Source organism: Cervus elaphus, chromosome 8 (genome assembly GCF_910594005.1).
Source record: "Cervus elaphus chromosome 8, mCerEla1.1, whole genome shotgun sequence".
Classification (NCBI taxonomy): domain Eukaryota; kingdom Metazoa; phylum Chordata; class Mammalia; order Artiodactyla; family Cervidae; genus Cervus; species Cervus elaphus.
In genome coordinates this window covers 19902704-19922402 of record NC_057822.1, presented here as the reverse complement: position 1 = coordinate 19922402, position 19699 = coordinate 19902704, and the positions used below count along the sequence as shown (strand labels likewise).

General features: G+C 40.6%; 1 protein-coding gene across 1 annotated transcript in view; it reads left to right on the top strand.

The window, feature by feature from the left end:
* COL4A3 (collagen type IV alpha 3 chain) overlaps positions 1 to 19699 on the top strand; it is a 167260-nt gene that overhangs the window by 84397 nt on the left and 63164 nt on the right. Inside the window, exons 4-19 of the mRNA XM_043909827.1 lie at positions 558 to 602; positions 1204 to 1248; positions 1850 to 1912; positions 2928 to 2981; positions 4618 to 4644; positions 5153 to 5230; positions 7629 to 7691; positions 7818 to 7853; positions 9664 to 9705; positions 12761 to 12838; positions 14386 to 14448; positions 14838 to 14897; positions 15869 to 15913; positions 16201 to 16254; positions 17158 to 17199; positions 19201 to 19285. Of these exons, the coding sequence (XP_043765762.1) occupies positions 558 to 602; positions 1204 to 1248; positions 1850 to 1912; positions 2928 to 2981; positions 4618 to 4644; positions 5153 to 5230; positions 7629 to 7691; positions 7818 to 7853; positions 9664 to 9705; positions 12761 to 12838; positions 14386 to 14448; positions 14838 to 14897; positions 15869 to 15913; positions 16201 to 16254; positions 17158 to 17199; positions 19201 to 19285 (880 nt within the window). The remainder of the gene's footprint in view (positions 1 to 557; positions 603 to 1203; positions 1249 to 1849; positions 1913 to 2927; positions 2982 to 4617; positions 4645 to 5152; positions 5231 to 7628; positions 7692 to 7817; positions 7854 to 9663; positions 9706 to 12760; positions 12839 to 14385; positions 14449 to 14837; positions 14898 to 15868; positions 15914 to 16200; positions 16255 to 17157; positions 17200 to 19200; positions 19286 to 19699) is intronic.

Here is a 19699-nt window from a genome sequence, read left to right as displayed (position 1 = left end):
GTTTATCTCTGGTTCAGGCAGTTCTCGGTTTGCTGTTTATTTATTTGTGCCCGCCAGGCACATTTTGTTAGTAAAGTAGTTCTCATGCACAGAAATATTGCCTGCCATTCTCGGCCGCCGTTGTAATTGTGTCGTTCATCCTTATCAGCCCACGGCAGCTGTCTGGCTAATGTGGGGCTTTTCCCGCAGCTCTTCTCAGACACTAATGTGAGCAAGAATCATCATCACATCTTGTTGAAATGCAAATTCTGAATCAATAGGTCTGGGAGGTGGGGGAGACCCAGGATGGTGCATTTCTAACAAGCTCCCAGATGATGCTACTGTTGGACCCCCCACCTTGAGTAGCAGGGGTATGAATGGATTTCTGTTTGTCCTTTCGGATAAATAACTATAGCGCCAATGAAACAAGCAAGCAATTGAACCGTGTTAACAATGAAATAATCGCAAGAGCAAAACTGTGTGGCGTGTGAATAAAACTAGGACCTTTCATGTATGGGCTTATTAGTGCCAAGTAATTGTCACAGGGCTTACCTTTTGTTTTTTGCATTTGGATCTAGGGCTCTCCAGGATCTCCAGGACTGACCGGTGCCAAAGGCGTGAGGGTTAGTAGTCCACCCAGTCTATCCCGCTTGTTTGATGAAAAATCTTGTTTTAAAAAAGTGAAAAGAACCCCGGCACTGTAAAAGTTATACAGATGTCACAAAGGAGTAGGTTGTGTGTGACCCACTTCTGCAGATGACTTTCAAGGGCAGGTAAAAGCGGTCTATAATGGTAGAAGTCTACATAGTGGTTATTCACTTGGGGGTAGGTATTAATCGACTGGGAAGTTGCATGAGGGTACCATCTGAGCTAGTGGAGAGGTTCTGTGTCTGGTTGGGCAGGAATCACCAGAATGTGCATATGTACACAGGTAAATATTCCTCAGTCTGTTTGTGGAAGATTGGAGCACTTTATGCAAATTATGCCTTAAAAAATCTATCCCCCCAAAAAGCCAAAAATGATCTTAATCGTGTCTTTTGAAAAGTTATGTAAATGTAAGATTTACAAAGTTTGTCAAGCTTTTTTGTGTGTTTCAAATCGCTTTTAGCTGTTCCCAATTATAGTTACAGGATGGAGGTTTAGGAATGATAAATCATGTTTTGTTTACAGGTTGAACATTTTTAGCTTTTTTCTTACGGTCTGTCTTCTTTTCTATGTCTTTAGGGAATAACTGGATTACCAGGATTTTCAGGTTCTCCTGGACTTCCAGTAAGTAGTGAGAAAATGTGTAAATGGAATAATAAGTAAGCTCATTTTAATAAAGATGTTAAATCACTAACACAAGAAAATGAGTATGATGTTTTGGCTACATGATCAAAATGTCAGAATTATAGTGTATTAAGAATGTGGATTTATAGGATATCAAGTCAAATTGTATTTTCTGAAATGTAAGCAGAATAGAATGGAATAGATTGGGGTGGGATGGGATGGGATGAGACAGATTAGAGTAGAATAGGATAAATCTACTTAATAGCACAGTATAAAAATAATCAAATAGCTACACTGTGCACACTTCCCTCTTCTCCTTTCTTCCAGCTTAATACAGCATGTTAATGGACTCATTTTGTATAGAAAGACCTTTTGCTTTATCTTAAATAATATACCTCACTTGATAATTTATGGTTTTAATTAGGCTATGTTATTTCCTATGATTTTAATTTAAATTATCTAAAATAGCCAGTTTACTACTTAACTATTTAAATAACCATTTATACTTAAATACATCTTTTCCCACTGTGTGCTCTGCTCTGTTTCTACCTGGCCCAGAGCCTGAATATCTTTTCTTTCTGAGACTTTCTCTGTTTTTTAGGGCATCCCGGGCCATCCTGGACCTTATGGACTTGCTGGTTTGCCAGGATGCAATGGTTCCAAGGTATGCATCTTCTCACACAGGAGGTGGTTAGTTAGTGCTTTGCTAAATGAATAAACCTGGGTGACATAGCAATGAGATGGCCTAGCCTTTCCTTGAAATGTTGTTTTGGCCAGAACCAGTGGTATGTGTCTTCAGGGCAGAAAGGTGATGATTTTCTTTCTTTTCATGCTTTTTTCTTTATTCTTCCAGCTTTACTGAGATACAACTGACACATAGAACTACCTCAGTTCAAGGTGTGCAGCATAATAACTTACATACATCATGAAATGATTATCATCACAAGTTTAGTGAGCTCACCATCCCTTATAGATACTAAATGAAAGAAGGAAAAAATTTTGTGTGTGTGTTAATTCTTAGGCTTTATTCTCTTAACTTTTAAAAATGAACAGTGTTAATTAGATTTCTCACATTTACATTGTATCCTAGGACTATTTCTCTTATAGCTGGGATTTTGGAGTACCATTTGACTGCCTGCACCCAATCCCCCCTCCTTCCACCCACCTTGCTTTCAGATTATGTTTTAAGGAAGTTCTCTCATGTTCTCCCACAGGAAGGTGACTAGGGCTTAAACAGATATTTGCGTCTGAGGTTGTGATTGAATATAAACCAGAAACTAAAGCTTAGAATGCAAAGTTGGCTTTTGGAAATCAAAGACTGAGCTTTCCAATGTACACTCATCTCCTTTGTCTCCTGACTGCACTCTGCTTTTTCCCCAGGATGGTGGCCATGAAAGGACTAATTACAAAAATTTCAAGGAAGCAGCCATTAAAAAGTTCCTGGCACAATTAGCCTTTTGCCGTTTATGCACAATTTGAGAAACAGTAGATTCTAATCCTGTTTTCAATTAAGATAATGGTTTTCTAGTCTTTAGCCTCATGATCCAGTAGCTGTGAGGAATTTGGGTTACTTTGTCTAAATTTACTGCTGCAGGGTTGGAAGCGAGGAACAGGGGAAATATCACAATAGGCTGTTCTAGAACAACTAAGAAGAATGACAAGCGTCATGTGTCTTCCAGGGAGAGCCAGGGTTCCCAGGACTTCGGGGGACACCAGGCTACCCAGGGATACCGGTAGGTTCGTGTTTCTAACTCCCCATCCAAGACATGATGTACAAGGAGTTTCCTTTGAAATGATCATATACAGAAATCTGTCATGACCTTGGGGAAGTTGAGGTCAGTCAACAGTAGACATTTGACTACTCTTCGCAGCCCCACTAGGCTCCTCTGTCCATGGGATTGCACAGGCAAGAATACAGGAGTGGGTGGCCATGCCCTCCTCCCGGGGATCTTCCCGACCCAGGGACTGAACCCACGTCTCTTGCGTCTCCTCTGTTGGCAGGCAGATCCTTTACCCCTGGGCCACCTGGGGAGCCCGGTAATTGAGAGTGGAATGAATAAAAGCACTGGGGTTTGCACTTTGAGACTTTGTTTTGCTTTTGAGACATTGAAGTAGAGCTCTGAGATAGACAGTGGGAGACACCTGGGTGGGTGATGGTGACTCAAGGATGGAAGAGAGGAGAGAAGGGCCTTGAAAGTGGGGCTTAGACAGCATGTGAAGGGAGGTCAAGGACAATGAGCCTGTAAGGGAAGAAGGGCCCTGGGAGTAGAAGAAAAGCAAGAGGGGTATATCCTGGAAGCCCAGGAATTGGCTTCCAGATATTGTTAAATAACAAAAATTCAGCTGAGTAAATCTGACCATCTAACTGGCCTTATTGGATGATTCACGAACCCAGCTGCCTCCTAGCCAGCAAGGAAAGAGTTGCCTCCAGCCATAGAGAGCAAAGGATTTTAAAGTCAGAGAGAGAATGAAAATATGACATTCTTAGCAAAGAATGTATTGTTTTATTAACAAAGAAGGCACTGTCTTAGACAAGGTAGCCTGTTAAGGGGAACAGAAGGGGCTATTAGGCAGAGTATCTTATTAGTGCTGACCAGGAAGCTCCAGGTTGGCCGGTCAAAGGTCACATTCCTGGGGAAGGTTAAAACCATAGTCAAGGCAGGTATTAAGTCTTGGTTTACTGCACTGGACCTAACAGGAGTGATTCCATTTTGGACTCATCTCCGTTTTAACAAATTTCAGGTAAGCCGAGTAACAGACAGCTTCTTAGTGCTGTTGAGAAGTTCAGTAAGACTATAACATCAAAGTCAATGCAGACTTTAGCAGCCTGGCGTGCTGCAGTCCATGGAATTCGCGAAGAGTTGGACGCAGCTGGGCAATGGAACAACAACATTTCCATGACAGATGGAGGCAGGAGGCAGATATGGGCCTAAGGAAAAAGTGCGGATGAACAAAGTGAGTAATTTGTAGATGACAGGAAGGATAGATAAGACAGGATGAGGCAGTGCATTCAGGGAGACACTGGTTTCCCTGGTGGCTCAGATGGTAAAGAATCTGCCTGCAGTGTGAGAGACCCAGGTTCAATCCCTGGGTCAGAAAGATCCCCTGGAGAAGGGAAAGGCTACCCACTCCAGTATTCTTTGTTGGAGAATTCCACAGACAGAGGAGCCTGATGGCTACAGTCCATGGTGTCTCTCGACTGAGCAACTGACACACACTTTGTTTAAATGAGAAAGACTTGAGCAAATGTAAAAGCCATCAGGAAGCTTGCAGCAGGAAGAGAAGGCAGAGTAGCAGAGAGAAGGACAAAGCAGGGGTGTTCTGTATTTGGTTTGCCTCTAGTTTTTAATATGCTGCTCTTTTCCCTAGGGTGTCACTGGTTTGAAAGGAGAAAAGGTACGTGATTTGTGGCATGTTATTGTTGAAAAATCCCTAATTGTACATATGAAAGGCACATCTATTAAGATATGTCATTACAAGTCAGATTTCATGATTAACTCAGAAATGATATTTATTCCTAATGAGCGTCTTCTACTTCTTGCCATAAATATGTCTTAAGGAATACGAGCTTTGTATCATCCTTTCAGAAAATAAGGTCTGGGAAAGGAGAACTGATCTTATGATCAGGGCTCCAGATTCTAGATCAGGAAGTGCCAGTCATTTTGGTGCCTTGGGAAATGGTCTATCATTCTTGTGTCTTCCCTCTATAGTTAGTGGTCAATTTTAGAAAACATGAAAATGCTTTGAATTCTTCAAAACAAAATAACTAAAAAATCCTATAGCGTTTCTCTAAGTATATATCCTGGAAGCACTTTTATCCTTGAAACAGTATGACCTTGAATAATCATTTAAAGATGTTTTGAAGATAAAATGCTGCTGATGTTTGATGAATTTCCTTTTCAAGGGTGCTCCTGCTGAAGGAGAAGGTATAGGCCTTGATGGAAAAGGTGACCCTGGGTTGCCAGGAGCTCCTGGATTCCAGGTACACACTTCAGAAAAGGTCTCTATCATTCTCCATCTCTCTCTATGTGTCTCTTTCCACCTCTTTTTTTCTCTTCTTTCTCTCTCTTCCTCTCCCTATATCTTTCTCACTCTCTTAAAAATATTTTTCACATTCATGTTTTTCCTATTTATATATTTCATTTTATTCTAAAACTTTCACCTCATTATAAGAAACTACATTAAGCTTGTATAAAAAAGATGTTTTTGTACATATGTATTTTAGTCTCTTCTCAAGTCTCAATCACCCAAGCTTTCTTCAATCTAAGGAGATTTCAAGGAATGGTTATGTTCCTTTTAGTATTTGTCGAAATCCAGGATAGGTTTGTATCCCACATGGAATGAAATTTAAAACTGTAATATTAAATAACAGTCCTACTGTAAAGTATGCATAACAGTGATATTTTATTTAAATGTATCTTTCTCCTGCTGAATAGTTTGCTTTCTGACATCTATGCTTGTAGCCTGAGGGTGATCCAGAATATATACAACCTGTTCAAGCTGAATATCCTTTACTTCATGTTTCAAAGGAGTCTTTTGATGCTAACTTTCAGATTAATTAGAAATAGCTTAATTCGGGAATATATGTGAAAATTCCTGGGTAGAGATTGGTATTTGCCTGAGCAAGTCAAAGAGTTTGAGTTAAGGTTGTTAACATCCATCTAGTGAGCCAGGCCAGCTAGTGATGCAAAAGTGAACAGTGATGCAATGAGAAGCCGTCAGAGAATTTTATTTATTGACTCATTTTCGGCTGTGCTGGGTCTTTGTTGCTGCTCTCAAGATTTTTCTAGCTGCGGTGTGCAGGCTTATCACTGCAGTGACTTCTCCTGATGAGGCGCACCGGCTCGAGGTGTGCGGCTTCCGCAGTTACGGCACACAGGCTTAGTAGTTGCGGCTCGAGGGCTCATTTGCCCTGTGGTGTGTGGGATCTTCTCAGATCAGGGGTCAAACTGGTGTCTCCTGCACTGCAAGATAGATTCTTAACCACTGGACCACCAGGGAAGCCCGGTCATGGGCTTTTGAGAAAAGACACAAAAGTCGATGGCTCCTGGTTTGTTTCTTGTTTGCTTAGGAAGCAGTCAGGTGTCAGATGCTGAGGGCGGGGAATCTAGTAAGAGGAGACAGTAGCAATCTGGGACACGATGTATCCCTTAAATGTGTGTTGAGCATTGGCAATGTACTACAATGTGCTACTGCTGAAGGTACAAGAGTGGGACCTTCAGTCCTACAAGAAATCCCCCTTACCATCCGCCTGCCAGTTAGGTACCAGGAGCTATTTAGGCTCTGGGATGCCATAGTGCACAAATCCCCAAAAACAGTTTAACCAAAATCCTTGCCCTCATGGCACATGCCTTTTAGAAGGAGAAAATATTTCAAAATGTAAATTACTACCTATGTGTTGTGTTCAGTTCAGTTCAGTTCAGTTGCTTAGTCGTGTCCGACTCCTTGCGACCCCATGAATCGCAGCATGCCAGGCCTCCCTGTCCATCACCAACTCCCAGAGTCCACCCAAACCCATGTTGGTGATGCCATCCAACCATCTCATTCTCTGTTGTCCCCTTCTCCTCCTGCCCTCAATCTTTCCCAGCATCAGGGTCTTTTCAAATGAGTCAGCTCTTCACATCAGGTGGCCAAAGTATTGGAGTTTCAGCTTCAACATCAGTCCCACCAATGAACACCCAGGACTGATTTCCTTTAGGATGGACTGGTTGGATCTCCTTGCAGTCCAAGGGACTCTCAAGAGTCTTCTCCAACACCACAGTTCAAAAGCATCAATTCTTCTGTGCTCAGCTTTCTTTATAGTTCAACTCTCACATCCATGTGTGTTGTGTTAGATAGTAATAAATGCTGAGGAGAAAAATTAATGTTGGGTTGAGGATAGGAAGTGTCTAGGTTAGAAGGAGTACTGTGGCTTTAGATTGGATGTGCAGGAAGGCCTGTTGAAAGGATTATGTTTGAGTAAAGACAAGAAAAGGGAGCAGAAGTGAGTCATAGAGATAGACATTTGGGGAAAGAGGATTCTAGGCAGAGGGAAAGCAGGTGGAAAGATCCAGAGGTAGGAGCATGCTTGGCGAGAGACAGAGAGAGAAGCAGGGAAAGGAAATTTTTCTAAAAATCTTAAAAGTCTTCTAAAGTAAAGCAAATGCTTTGGTCATTTTTCTGGAAATAGTACCACCAGGATGGTGGTACCTCCAAGATAGTATCACCAAGATAGTCCTGGTAGTTATACATGGCACATGGCCTTTACTGAAATTAACTGCAAGCATAAATGGGAAACATTATGCCCTGATTTTACTAAAATAATTTAAGGCATTTAACTAATGGACATAGTTCTTCAGTAAGAAGTAAATTTAAACTTTAATTCTTCTCTTCATTTAAAGGGTTTGCCAGGCCTTCCAGGTTTTCCTGGACCTGCAGGTCCACTTGGCCCTCCAGGATTCCTTGTGAGTATGAAGCCACCATGGCAATAGACATCGTAACTAATAAAAGAATCATAGCTTAAAAATTTTAAACAGAATTGTAGGCTTGGTGCACTACCTGCTGTAATTTTAACTGATGGATTTTTCCAGGGCTTTCCGGGAGCCATGGGACCTCCAGGACCTAAGGTAGGTTGCAATCTATATGTTGTACCAGCCAAAACATCCTAACCAATCTAAAAGCCAACTGAGTCTGATTGAACATGTGGGGCTCTGCTGGGGCTTCTCTTTGGGACTCAACGAGAATCCCCAGCGGGGACATGAACAGTTCACCTCTTTATTCTCTTTTCCCTGCACTTCAGTAACTTGATCTCTGATACAAAGAGTCTTAATTCAATTATAAGGAGCTCCTTGTTGGGAAGAGAGAAAGGATTCCTAGTCCATAAGTTTCCATTTCTCATAGTCCTGCCGATCTCCCAGTACTTTATCTTATACATTTTTGTACTGGGCTGCTTCCCCAAACCAACCTGTCTTCATACTAGAAAATAAAAGATGGCTGTTCATGTGCTCATTAAACAGGGTCCTGCATGTCTTTGTTACAAAAGCCAACTGTTAGGATTGGGGAGAAAAAAAAAAAAAACTTTTTCTTCTATCTTCTTAGGTTCAGTGACTGGGTTAACAGGAGAAAAAAGGTTGATTTCATATGCATATGGAGACCTCACAGAAATGAAATGAAAACCCCAAAGAAGCAATCTGACCCAGAGGCTTGTATACCCTTTTAACAAAGGGTGATACATTTGTGGCAAAGTATCAAGACATAGGAAGTGGGTTGTGAGCTTCTAGGGGCAACAAACTGTGGGAAGGTAAATATAAGGGGGAAAGTAGTGGAAGATAAGGGTTATTTCAGTGAAGTTTGTTGATGCAGGTTTAAGTTGGTGCTGTCTCCCGTGATGAGCTGTCTTCTCTTCTGTGTACAGGAGAGGGGAAGGTGACATTCACACGGGGATATCTATGCCCAGCCTTGAGGCCCAGGGGGAGAGGAGAGAACTGTTTCTGCATTCCCTGTTTCTCAAATGCCTTCAGCTCAAAAAGAGTTCTTCTGCCAAAGTGGTGTATTTTGGGGCTGGATAGTCTAATTTTCATTAGTTTAAGTAAGAAAATGCTGACAGAGGGCTGAGCCTCACCAGGAAATTAGCACTAAACACAATATCTCTTACTATCAGGTAAGCCTTTGTTGCAGGATACTTTCCAAGGCGCTTTCACATTTATTGTTTCATTGATGTGCGTGTGTATACATACACAGACACACACATACATACTCTCTGAGATGAACAGGTTCAGGTTAAGTGAATCATCAAACAGTAATTGGCAGAACTAAAGTTTAAAATCTTTTGATTCGTCATCCTGAGCTTTTCTTTACTGCTTGTGGCCTAATGGGATGAAAATCTGCAAACTCAGAAGCAAAGAAACAAAGAGACATTGGTTGAAATGATAAATTTACTGAAGAGAGATGATTCACATTAGACTTAGCTCATGTTCTAACTTACTAGTGAAGTCAGGTTAGCTTGAATTCTGTTTTTAGTTCTCTATTAAGTTTTGAATTTCAGAATCCTGAAGTGCAGCTACACATCCCTCTTATTTTTAAGACTAGAAAACAGGGCATCAAGAAGTTACATATCCAGCCAGCAGATTCAAAACTAGCTGGTGGCTGGCTAAGCCAAAAAAAATGTCTTCTAAGCGGGCTTCCTCCTCCACCCCACACCCTTTCATGCCATCACTTGCTTTTTTAAGTAACTCCCTTCAACTTTCTGCACTTTAAGATCTCTGCTTTTAAAAGAAACATTTTGCCACTTTACTCCAAGCAATAAAGTAACTTTTACAATCCTAACATTACAATTAAAATGTAAGTGTTCAGTTACAAACATTGGAACTTTAATGGGCTTAGACTGTATATTTGTATTCATTAAAAAAAATAATCTGGTTTTGTCTTTTCTTACAGGGTTACATGGGCGATAACGTGCTAGGACAGAAAGGAGAGCGGGTAATTTATATACTATGGTTTATTTGTGGGCAGAATATTTTATAAACCACACATTTTGTAATGCCATTTGCAGCAACATGGATGGACCTACAGATTGACATACTGAGTGAAGTGAGTCAGACAGAGAAGGAGAAATATCTGGTGATGCCCTTATATGCGGAATCGAAAAAGAAATGATACAAATGAACTTGTATACAAAACGGAAACAGACTCACAGGCTTAGAGGAAACTTATGATTGCCAGGGAGAATGATGGGGGAAAGGGATAGTTAGGGGCTTTGGGATGGACATGTATACACTGCTGTATTTAAAAAGGGTTATCAACAAGGACCTACTGTATAGCACAAAGAATTCTGCTCAATGTTATGTGGCAGCCTGGATGGGAGGGGAGTTTGGGGAAAAAATGGATACATGTATATATATGGTGGAGTTCCTTTGCTGTCCACTTGAAACTGTCACAACACTGTTAATTAGCTATACTCCAATAAGGTAAGAACAAAGCAAAAAAAATCTTAATAACCCAGATAACCACAAAGGTGTGCTCACTCACCTAGAGCCAGACATCCTGGAGTGTGAAGTCAAATGGGCCTTAGGAAGCATCACTGCAAAGCTAGACAGGTGATGGAATTCCAGTTGAGCTATTTCAAATCCTAAAAGATGATGCTCTTGAAGTGCTGCACTAAGTATGCCAGCAAATTTGGAAAACTCAGTAGGGTCATAGGACTGAAAAAACTCAGTTTTCATTTCAATCCCGAAAAAGGGCAATGCCAAAGAATGTTCAAACTACTGCACAATTGCACTCATTTTGCATGCTAGCAAAGTAATGCTCAAAATCCTTTAAGCTAGGCATCAACAGTATGTGAACTGAGAACTTTCAGATGTACAAGCTGGATTTAGAAAAGGCAGACGAGCCAGAGATCAAATTGCCAACATCAACTGGATCATAGAAAAAGCAACAGAATTCCAGAAAAACATCTACTTCTGCTTCACTGACTACATTAAAGCCTTTGACAGTGATCCATCACAACAACCTGTGGAAAATTCTTAAAGAGATGGAAATACCAGATCACCTTACCTGCCTCCTGAGAAATCTGTATGTAAATCAAGAAGCAACAGTTAGAACCAGACATGGAACAACAGGCTGGTTCCAGATTGGGAAGGGAGTGTGTCAAGGCTGTGTATTGCCACTTTGCTTATTTAACTTTATGTAGAGTATCATCATGAAAAATTATGGGCTGGATGAAGCGCAAGCTGGAATCAAGATCACCCGGAGAAATATCAATAACCTCAGATACACAGATGACACCACCCTTATGGCAGAAAGTGAAGTAGAACTAAAGAGCCTCTTGATGAAAGTGACAGAGGAGAGTGAAAAAGTTGGATTAGAAGTCAACATTCAGAAAACTAAGATCATGGCATCCAGTCCCATCACTTCATGGCAAATAGATGAGGAAACAATGGAAACAGTGACAGACTTTATTTTGGGGGACTCCAAAATGAAATTAAAAGACGCTTGGTCCCTGGAGGAAAAGTTATGACCAACCTAGACAGCATATTAAAAAGCAGAGACATTACTTTGCTGACAAAGGTCTATCTAGTCAAAGCTATGGTTTTTCCAGTAGTCATGTATGGATGTTAGAGTTGGACTATAAAGAAAGCTGAACACTGAAGAATTGATGCTTTTGAACTGTGGTGTTGGAGAAGACTCTTGAGAGTCCCTTGGACTGCAGGGAGACCAAACCAGTTCATCCTAAAGGAAATCAGTCCTGAATATTCATTGGAAGGACTGAAGCTGAAACTCCAAATTTGGCCACATGATGTGAAGGACTGACTCGCTGGAAAAGGCCCTGATGCTAGGAAAGATTGAAGGTGGGAGGAAAAGGAGTTGACAGAGGATGAGATGGTTGGATGGCCTCACTGACTCGATGGACATGAGTTTGAGCAAGCTCCGGGAGTTGGTGGTGGACAGGGAAGGCTGGTGTGCTGCAGTCCATGGGATCACAAAGGGTCGGACATGACTGAGTGACTGAACTGAACTGAAGTGAGAGTATACCATGAGAAGTGCCAGGCTGGATGAAGCACAAGCTGGAATCAAGATTGCCAGGTCGAATATCAATAACTTCAGATACGTGGTGGTCATCACACCACCCTTATGGCAGAAGGCAAAGAGGAACTAAAGAGCCTCTTGATGAAGGTGAAAGAGAAGAGTGAAAAAGCTGGCTTAAAACTCAACATTCAAAAAACGAAGGTCAAGGCATCCAGTCCCATGCAAATAGATGGGGAAACAATGGAAAGAGTGACAGACTTTCTTTTCTTGGGCTCAAAAAGCACTGTGGATGGTGACTGCATCCATGAAATTAAAAGACACTTGCTCCTCGGAAAAAGCTATAACAAATCTAAACAGCGTATTAAAAAGCAGAGACATTATCTTGCCAACAAAGGTCCATATAGACAAAGCTATGGTTTTTCCAGTAGTCATGTACGCGTGTGAAAGTTGGACCATAAAGAAGGCTGAGCGCCAAAGAACTGATGCTTTCAAACTGTGGTTTTGGAGAGGACTCGAGAGTCCCTTGGACTGCAAGGAGATCAAACCAGTCCATCCTAAAGGAGATCAGCTCTGAATATTCATTGGAAGGACCCTTACTGAAACTTAAGCTCCAGCACTTTGGCTCCCTGATGCGAAGAGCCAGATGCTGGGAAAGATTGAAGGTAGGAGGAGAAGGGTACGCCAGAGGATAAGATAGTTGGATAGCATCTAACTATCTGACTCAATGGACATGAGTTTAAGCAAACTCCAGGAGATGCTGAAGGACAGGGAAGGCTGAAGTGCTGCAGTCTATGGGGCCACAGAGCCAGACACAACTGAGCAACTGACCAACAACAACAAAAGACTTACTAATACACATTTTATTTACTAAGTCACATTGAAACCAGAGTATTTGCCATGTCTCAAGTTTTGTTTGCTTTATTGTTAAAGTAAGGACTAAAGAGGAAATGTAGATTTCTTATGCTTAAGTTTTTTTTTTTTTTTAATTCCTGAGTGTATTTGTCTTTAGGGTGTGAAAGGATTAACAGGACCGCCTGGACCACCAGGGACAGTTATTGTGACTCTAACCGGCCCTGATAACAGAACGGTAACTCTTCTGTTTTATTATTAGGCTCCTGTCTTCCTCTCTCTGCCATGAGGCCCTTGTGATCCCTTACCTCTTTTATAAGCTCTGTCCCCTAAGTCCACTTCCCAGGTGGCCCAGTGGTAAAAAAAAATCTACCTGCCAACTCAGCAGACAAAGGTTCAATCCCTGGGTTGGGAAGATCCCCAGGAGAAGGAAATGGCAACCCACTCCAGTATTCTTGCCTGGGAAACCCCATGGACAGAAGAGCCTGGCGGGCTACAGTCCACGGGGTCCAAAAGAGTCAAACAAGACTGAGTGACTAAACAACAAACTAAGAAGTAAACATAAATCATCCCTCTTTTTTAAAATTATGATTAATTGTTTTGATAATACCTTGATTGCAATATAATTTACATTCTGTAATTTTCACCATTTTAAAGAAGGAATTCATGGATTTTAGCTATAATTAATTTTTAATAGCATTATTGAGGTATAATTCACATAACATATAATTCACTCACTTAGTGTGCAATTCAGTGGCTTTTAATGTATTCACAGAGTTGTGCAACTTACTGTGGGCAATTTTAGAACATTTTCATCATCCTAAAAGAAATAACTTAGCCATCACTTTTCAATATAATTAATTTTTAATGATAGAAGCTATCAAACAAAGCTAATAAGTTAAAACATGGTGACGTTTTATATGACCAAAATAATAACTCTCACTGAAGGTTGGAAAAAGTGTTGCCTGAGGAAAATAACTGAACTTTTCAGAATTAATCAACAAAAGTAAATTTAATAAAATCTAAAGCTTTATTGGCTGAAAAATTGATTTAAAAAAATCTTATCTTGAGAACATTAAGAGCTGGGAGATTTGACTCAGGGGATAAAAAATGACTTTTTAAAAAAAATGATACCCCAAGAGAGTACTCACATTGGGAAAAAATTGTTTTTGAAAATTATATTTTCACAAAATATTAATAAAATGTGATAAGGCCAAAACAAACCTAATTAATGACTCAAATCCTCATTATAACATTTACTCGGAAAATACTTGATCTCAGTTAAAATAATTTCAATATATTAAAAATGAGAGTAAAATATATTAGAAATGATCTGATTGTGCTTATAGAAAACTGATTCAGGAGTTAAATTAGTTTAATATAGTTTGATCTAAGTTCCTTTCTTTTTTAAAAAGAGACTGTAGAAAGGATATATTGTATAGCACAGGGAATATAACCAGTGTTTTATAATAACTATAAATGGAGTATAATATACAAAAATCTTAAATCACTACATTGTACACCTGAAACTAATATAATATTTGTAAATCTACTATACCTCAATTCAAAAACTAAAATGCAGCACACAAAATGTTTGTGTATTGTCTCAGGGGGTTCACAGGTATAAAATTCAAAATGTGAGAAATGGTGATGTGTTATGTTAATAGGAGGCATATATGTAACTTGAAAATCCAGTTCATTGGACAGCTAGAGGACTTTTCCAAATGTAGTCAATAATATCTTGTTTGCTCTCTTTCTGATGACCTCAACTTGTTTTTGTGACAGGACCTCAAGGGAGAGAAGGGAGACCGGGGAGCCATGGGACAGTCCGGACCCCCTGGACCCTCTGTAGGTCACTTAGAATCATATTGTTCTCTTGAAACAAAAAGTAGAAACTTAGAGCATATTTTGACGTATGAACTACCTTTAAGGCTTAATATTAGCTAAAGCGTGATAGCATTTTACTGCAGGGATCATAAATGCTAGAATTATTTTATGGCCACTTCTAGCTGAAATCCCTGCACTGTTTTACATGCACCCTCTGTCACCCATCTTGTGATTTATCTTCAGCATCTGATTTTATAGCATCTGTTTCTAATTTAATATTCATGAATAAGATGTCCCACTTAGATAACCTATCATTTCAAAAATTTTAACGGAAGGGAAAAGTTCATAAAAATCGATGTAAGTCAAAGATCAGTAATTTACAAAACTTGACTTAACTCTCACTAATACAGGGGCCACCTGGAGAATCTTATGGATCAGAAAAGGGTGCTCCTGGAGAACCAGGCCCGCAGGTGAGTTTGGAATCCAGTGTCATGTGCAGCCTAAATTAATCAAACCCAGGTCTTCCACATTGCAGGTGGATTCTTTACCATCTGGGCCACCAAGGGAGCCCCAAAGTAGTCAGTATTCAGGACTTTATAGATGGCAAGTACAAGATGCTTGGGGCTTCCCAGGTGGTGCTAGTGGCAAAGAACATGCCTGCCAACACAGGAGACATGAGACGAGCGTTCCATCCCTGGGCCAGGAAGATCCCCTGGAGGAGGGCATGGCAGCCCACTCCAGTATTCTTGCCTGGAGAATCCCCATGGACAGAGGAGCCTGGAAGGCTGCAGTCCATGAAGTCACAAGGAGTCACACAGAACTGAAATGGCTTAGCCCATAGTACCTAGCATGCAGTACTCTCATTGTTTAAAAACTCTAAAAATCATACACTGGGAAAAGTATATTTTTTCTAAGACAAATATTCAACTAATATTATTTTTAATTTTATCATGGAAAGTAAGTACCATAATAGTTAATCCCATAATAGTTAAACAGCTCTGTCTCTTTAAGCACTATAAAATTTCTTTTATTTGTATATTTAAATATAGGCACTTCTGCAGTTCAGGGAATTGCTAACATTGCAAATAAATACATTGACTGTGAACGCCTCTCTCTTTCTGAATTTTCCTGCTTACTTCTCTGCTCAGTGCTTCCCTGCTTTTCCTTCTAAGCTTGGATGGCTAACTTAGTTTAGCCAGGACATGGAAACAACATGTGTCCATTGACAGATGAATGGATAAAGAAGATGTGGTACATATATTCAATGGAACACTGTATGTGTGCGAAGTTGCTTCAGTCATGTCTAACTCTTGCCTGGAGAATCCCATGACCCTCCCTAACTTCCCAGTCTGACTGGCTTCTGCCTTTCCTGGCAGAGGGTCATCGTCGGTTTTGCAATTAATAGTTTTTCCTTCATGTTTTTCTTTTGTTTTTGTTTTAGGGAAAGCCTGGAAAAGATGGTGCCCCCGGTTTTCCTGGCACTGAGGTAAATGTGTGACTTGGCCCATTGATGTAATGAAAGTCAGTCGTATTAGACCAAGAAGGGGTTTTGAGAGTCACTCATGGTGGGTTACAGTCCATAGTGTTGCAGAGACAGAAGCGACTGAGCGACTGAGTACTCATGCATTTTTAAGTGTTACACCTCTCGGTGGAGAGAGGTCACCTGAGCACCCTTTTTTTCCCCCCAGAAAGGAGTTTAAAGCATTTTGCTTGCTCCAGAAGAAATTGATTATCAGAGTGTCTTCTAATCTATTCACTTTGCTCTTCTCTTAGGGAGCCAAAGGCGACAAGGGTTTCCCTGGGTTAAGGGGTGAAGATGGCATTAAGGTAATTCCCTTCCTAACATCTGCTTTCAGCTTTTATTACTGGCTGGGTTTTCTCCCCCTTTTCTTCCCCACATCCTGAAACTCGGTGCAAGGAGTCACAGTCAGACTTCACTAAAATACTTCAGCATATTTGTTAGGAAGAAAGGAGAGCTGTGGCGGCTTTACTTAAACACTTGAAGGGAAAGATGTTAAACCTGTTCTAGAGTGTAGTGGAAGTTGGCTGAGGACCAGTGAGATTTCAGCTTCCCATGAGGAAGGAGTTGGAAAGGACCTGTGATTGGAGGAAGTTTCGGCTCATCGGAGGTCTAGCATGGTCTGAACCCTGTGAGTCTCAACCTGGGTCACGATGAACTGAACGGTCATCATTGGTGAACGGTGGACTGGGTTTCGCATCAAGTTATTTCTGACAACACGTTATGGATTTCAAATAATTTTCCTATATAGGTATATTTAGGCAGCATCAAGATTTTTATCCTATGATATTATGGCTTTCTGTAGAATTCTGGAATGCTCTTTTCAGTAAGAAAGTTTGACTATAGCTGGGACACTGGGAACTGCCTACAACCCACGGCCTGGCTTCCCTGTGCCTCTCGTCCAGGTGCGAACAGGGAGAGCATGCAGCGATGCAAACATGCTTTGAAGGGAGTGATGTGGAAGAAACCAAGAGAATAAGAGCCACTTCTTCCAGACCTTGTAGATAGGATTTCTGCCTCAGATATGGCCCTCCAGGAAAATAATCAAAAGTCAATATCCCTTTTGTGCTAATTTGACTTGTACATTTCATAGAAATAACATTGGTTTTAGCATAGATTTGTTTAACTATGCATTTTGATTTCTAAGTATACCTAACATGTAAATACTTTTGCTTAATGTGCTCATAATTTGTAACTGTCTTTCAATACAGGGGTGGAAAGGAAACTCTGGCCCGCCAGGATTTCGTGGTCCAGTAAGTGTAATGAAGAACAATATTAACATTATGCTTGATCAAGTCTCCAAATATCAAGGAAATTTGGAATCAGTGTCCCTTACTAACTGCTATGATAGAGATTATAGTATTTACCTTTTTATCAATTCAGGGCAAAAAAAAATAGCTATTGTCATTATTTGTCCATTCGATGACGGACAGATATTTTTATCTGGTTCTTCTTGGTCCCTGGAATGCACTGGCAATGCCCATGCTGGGCTGCAGAGAAGAAAAAGCCTTTGTCTAGACAGGCCTGGCCTAAGGTCATCCTGCACCTTTGAGTAGCATAGCAGGGCGGCAGTGAAGGACAGCTCAGGTACTGGCGGTAGGGGAGAAGGACTTCACCTTCTGGGCCCTGTTATAACAGCCCTGAACTATAAGGCAGCAGAAGCTCAACTTTGGGTTAAATTAAAGGCCTGCAAAAGCCAGTGACTCCAGCCCAAGCTTCCTTGGTGGCTCAGATGGTAAAGAATCCACCTGCAATGCAGGAGACCCGAATTTGATCCTTGGATCAGGAAGATCCCCTGGAGAAGGGAATGACAACACATTCCAGTATTTTTGCCTGGAGAACTCCATGGACAGAGGAGCCTGGTGGGCTATCGTCCATAGGGTTGCAAAGAGTCAGACATGACTCAGCAACTAACACTTTCACTTTTAAGCTCCTTAGAGGCAGGTGATCTCTCCTTCCCACATGGACATGGATTTGATGTCCATCAGCTCCTGGCAACAGGGTGGCCATGCTGTATATAGTGACTCTGTAGCTTGGGATGAGTGTGAATGGGACCCAGGCTCTGAGTTCCGGTACCTTCCTTTGCTGCCTCAAATGACAGTGGTTCTCACATTCAGAGTGCAGAGCAGAGCTCCCATTTAAGACCTGCAAGTGGGACAGAAAGGTCCCTGGTGGCACAGGAGTCATTGGGGGAGTGCGTTTGTGTCCTCCTACAAATGCAGTTCCCAGACCCCCCAGGCCAAGTAAGTTAACTCAGTAACTGAAGGAGGGTCCCAGAAATCAGCTTCTTTACCTTGCAAGCAAATGATTCAGATGACAGTCCCAAGATCCTTTTAAGGGGTTGCTGGGAAGATGAAAGGCTATTTTGTGAAAGTACTTTGACAGTACTTGGTAGGTACATACATATCTTGATGGATTTTATGATGGAAAAGTTTATTACACTGTTATTACTATTATTATTATGAATTTTTTTTCACTTTATGCATACAGTTTTAACTACAAAGTTCTTGTTATAGTTCTTTAAACAAGTCAGTAAGCTAATTGGCCCCATGCAGGATAAAGCTGAAAAAAGTTTTTAAAAACTTATATTTCCATCTTTTTTTTAATGCTCAATTCCACATGATTCTGAAGCTTCTACTGACTCAGAGGAAGTTCTACTTTGGAAGGAGATGGTTAAGAAAATGAGCAGAAGGTCCATTGATCACTTCAGAAATACTACTAATCCTCAGTCCTTGGACTAAGGAAACGTTTGTCTGAAGATCAATGCTGTCCTGAAATTTAGAGAAGCAATGAAGTATTTTTTTGATGTATAGGTCCCAACGTACTTTGAAATAAACTTAGTCCTCAGGACAGGCATTTTTAAAAAATGAAATAGATTAGAATAAAAAATATCAGAGTTGATCATATGTTGTAAAAAGTTACTCTTTTGTAAAACTTTAATTTCTATATACATACTCACACGTATATAGATATGTATATTCATATTTAAGTGTGTGTATGTGATTTGGGCCACATCAGAAAATGTATTTCTAAATGAAAGCCCATGAAATATGCACTGTCATGATACCAGGTTAACTTTTAAATTTATCCATCCCATATATCTAACTGCCATGTTTTTCTAACACATAAGCCTGTGAATTCAGGAAAATAAGGAACGTATCATTTTAGTCAAAAAAGAAGAAATTGAAGTAATTGTATTTGGCAAGTTACCATAAATAGCTATCTTTTTTTTTTCAATTTCATTTTCCTTTAAGACAGAATATTATGATGCATACCAGGAAAAGGGAGATGAAGGAATTCCAGGCCTACCAGGGCCCAAGGGAGCTCGTGGCCCACAGGGTGAGAAGAATTTTCTTCCTAAAGCATTTGCTAATCATCCTGTGTCTTTCATTCATGGCAATATGTGTTTCAAAGCATGTGTTTATAGACCTAGAATTTGCAAGAGGAAAGGGGCAGTCTCCTAATGTTCATAGGTGGTGGTATTTTTTGATGTTTCCTAATTTTCATATTTTCCTAAGAAAATTCCTTAGGTGGTATACAGTAGACGGTAACTGATTATCTTTATGCATAATTAAATATCTTTAAACATAACATTCACATCTGATAGGAAGACACTAACATAGCCAGAGGGCAGGAAGAGGGAGTATCCAAAACCAGCAGTCCCAGAGGGATTACAGAAGAGAAGATGGAGCCCCTAACAGCTCTCATTTGAGCAAATCGACACAAATAGGGACAAGAAGGAACTGAAGCCCT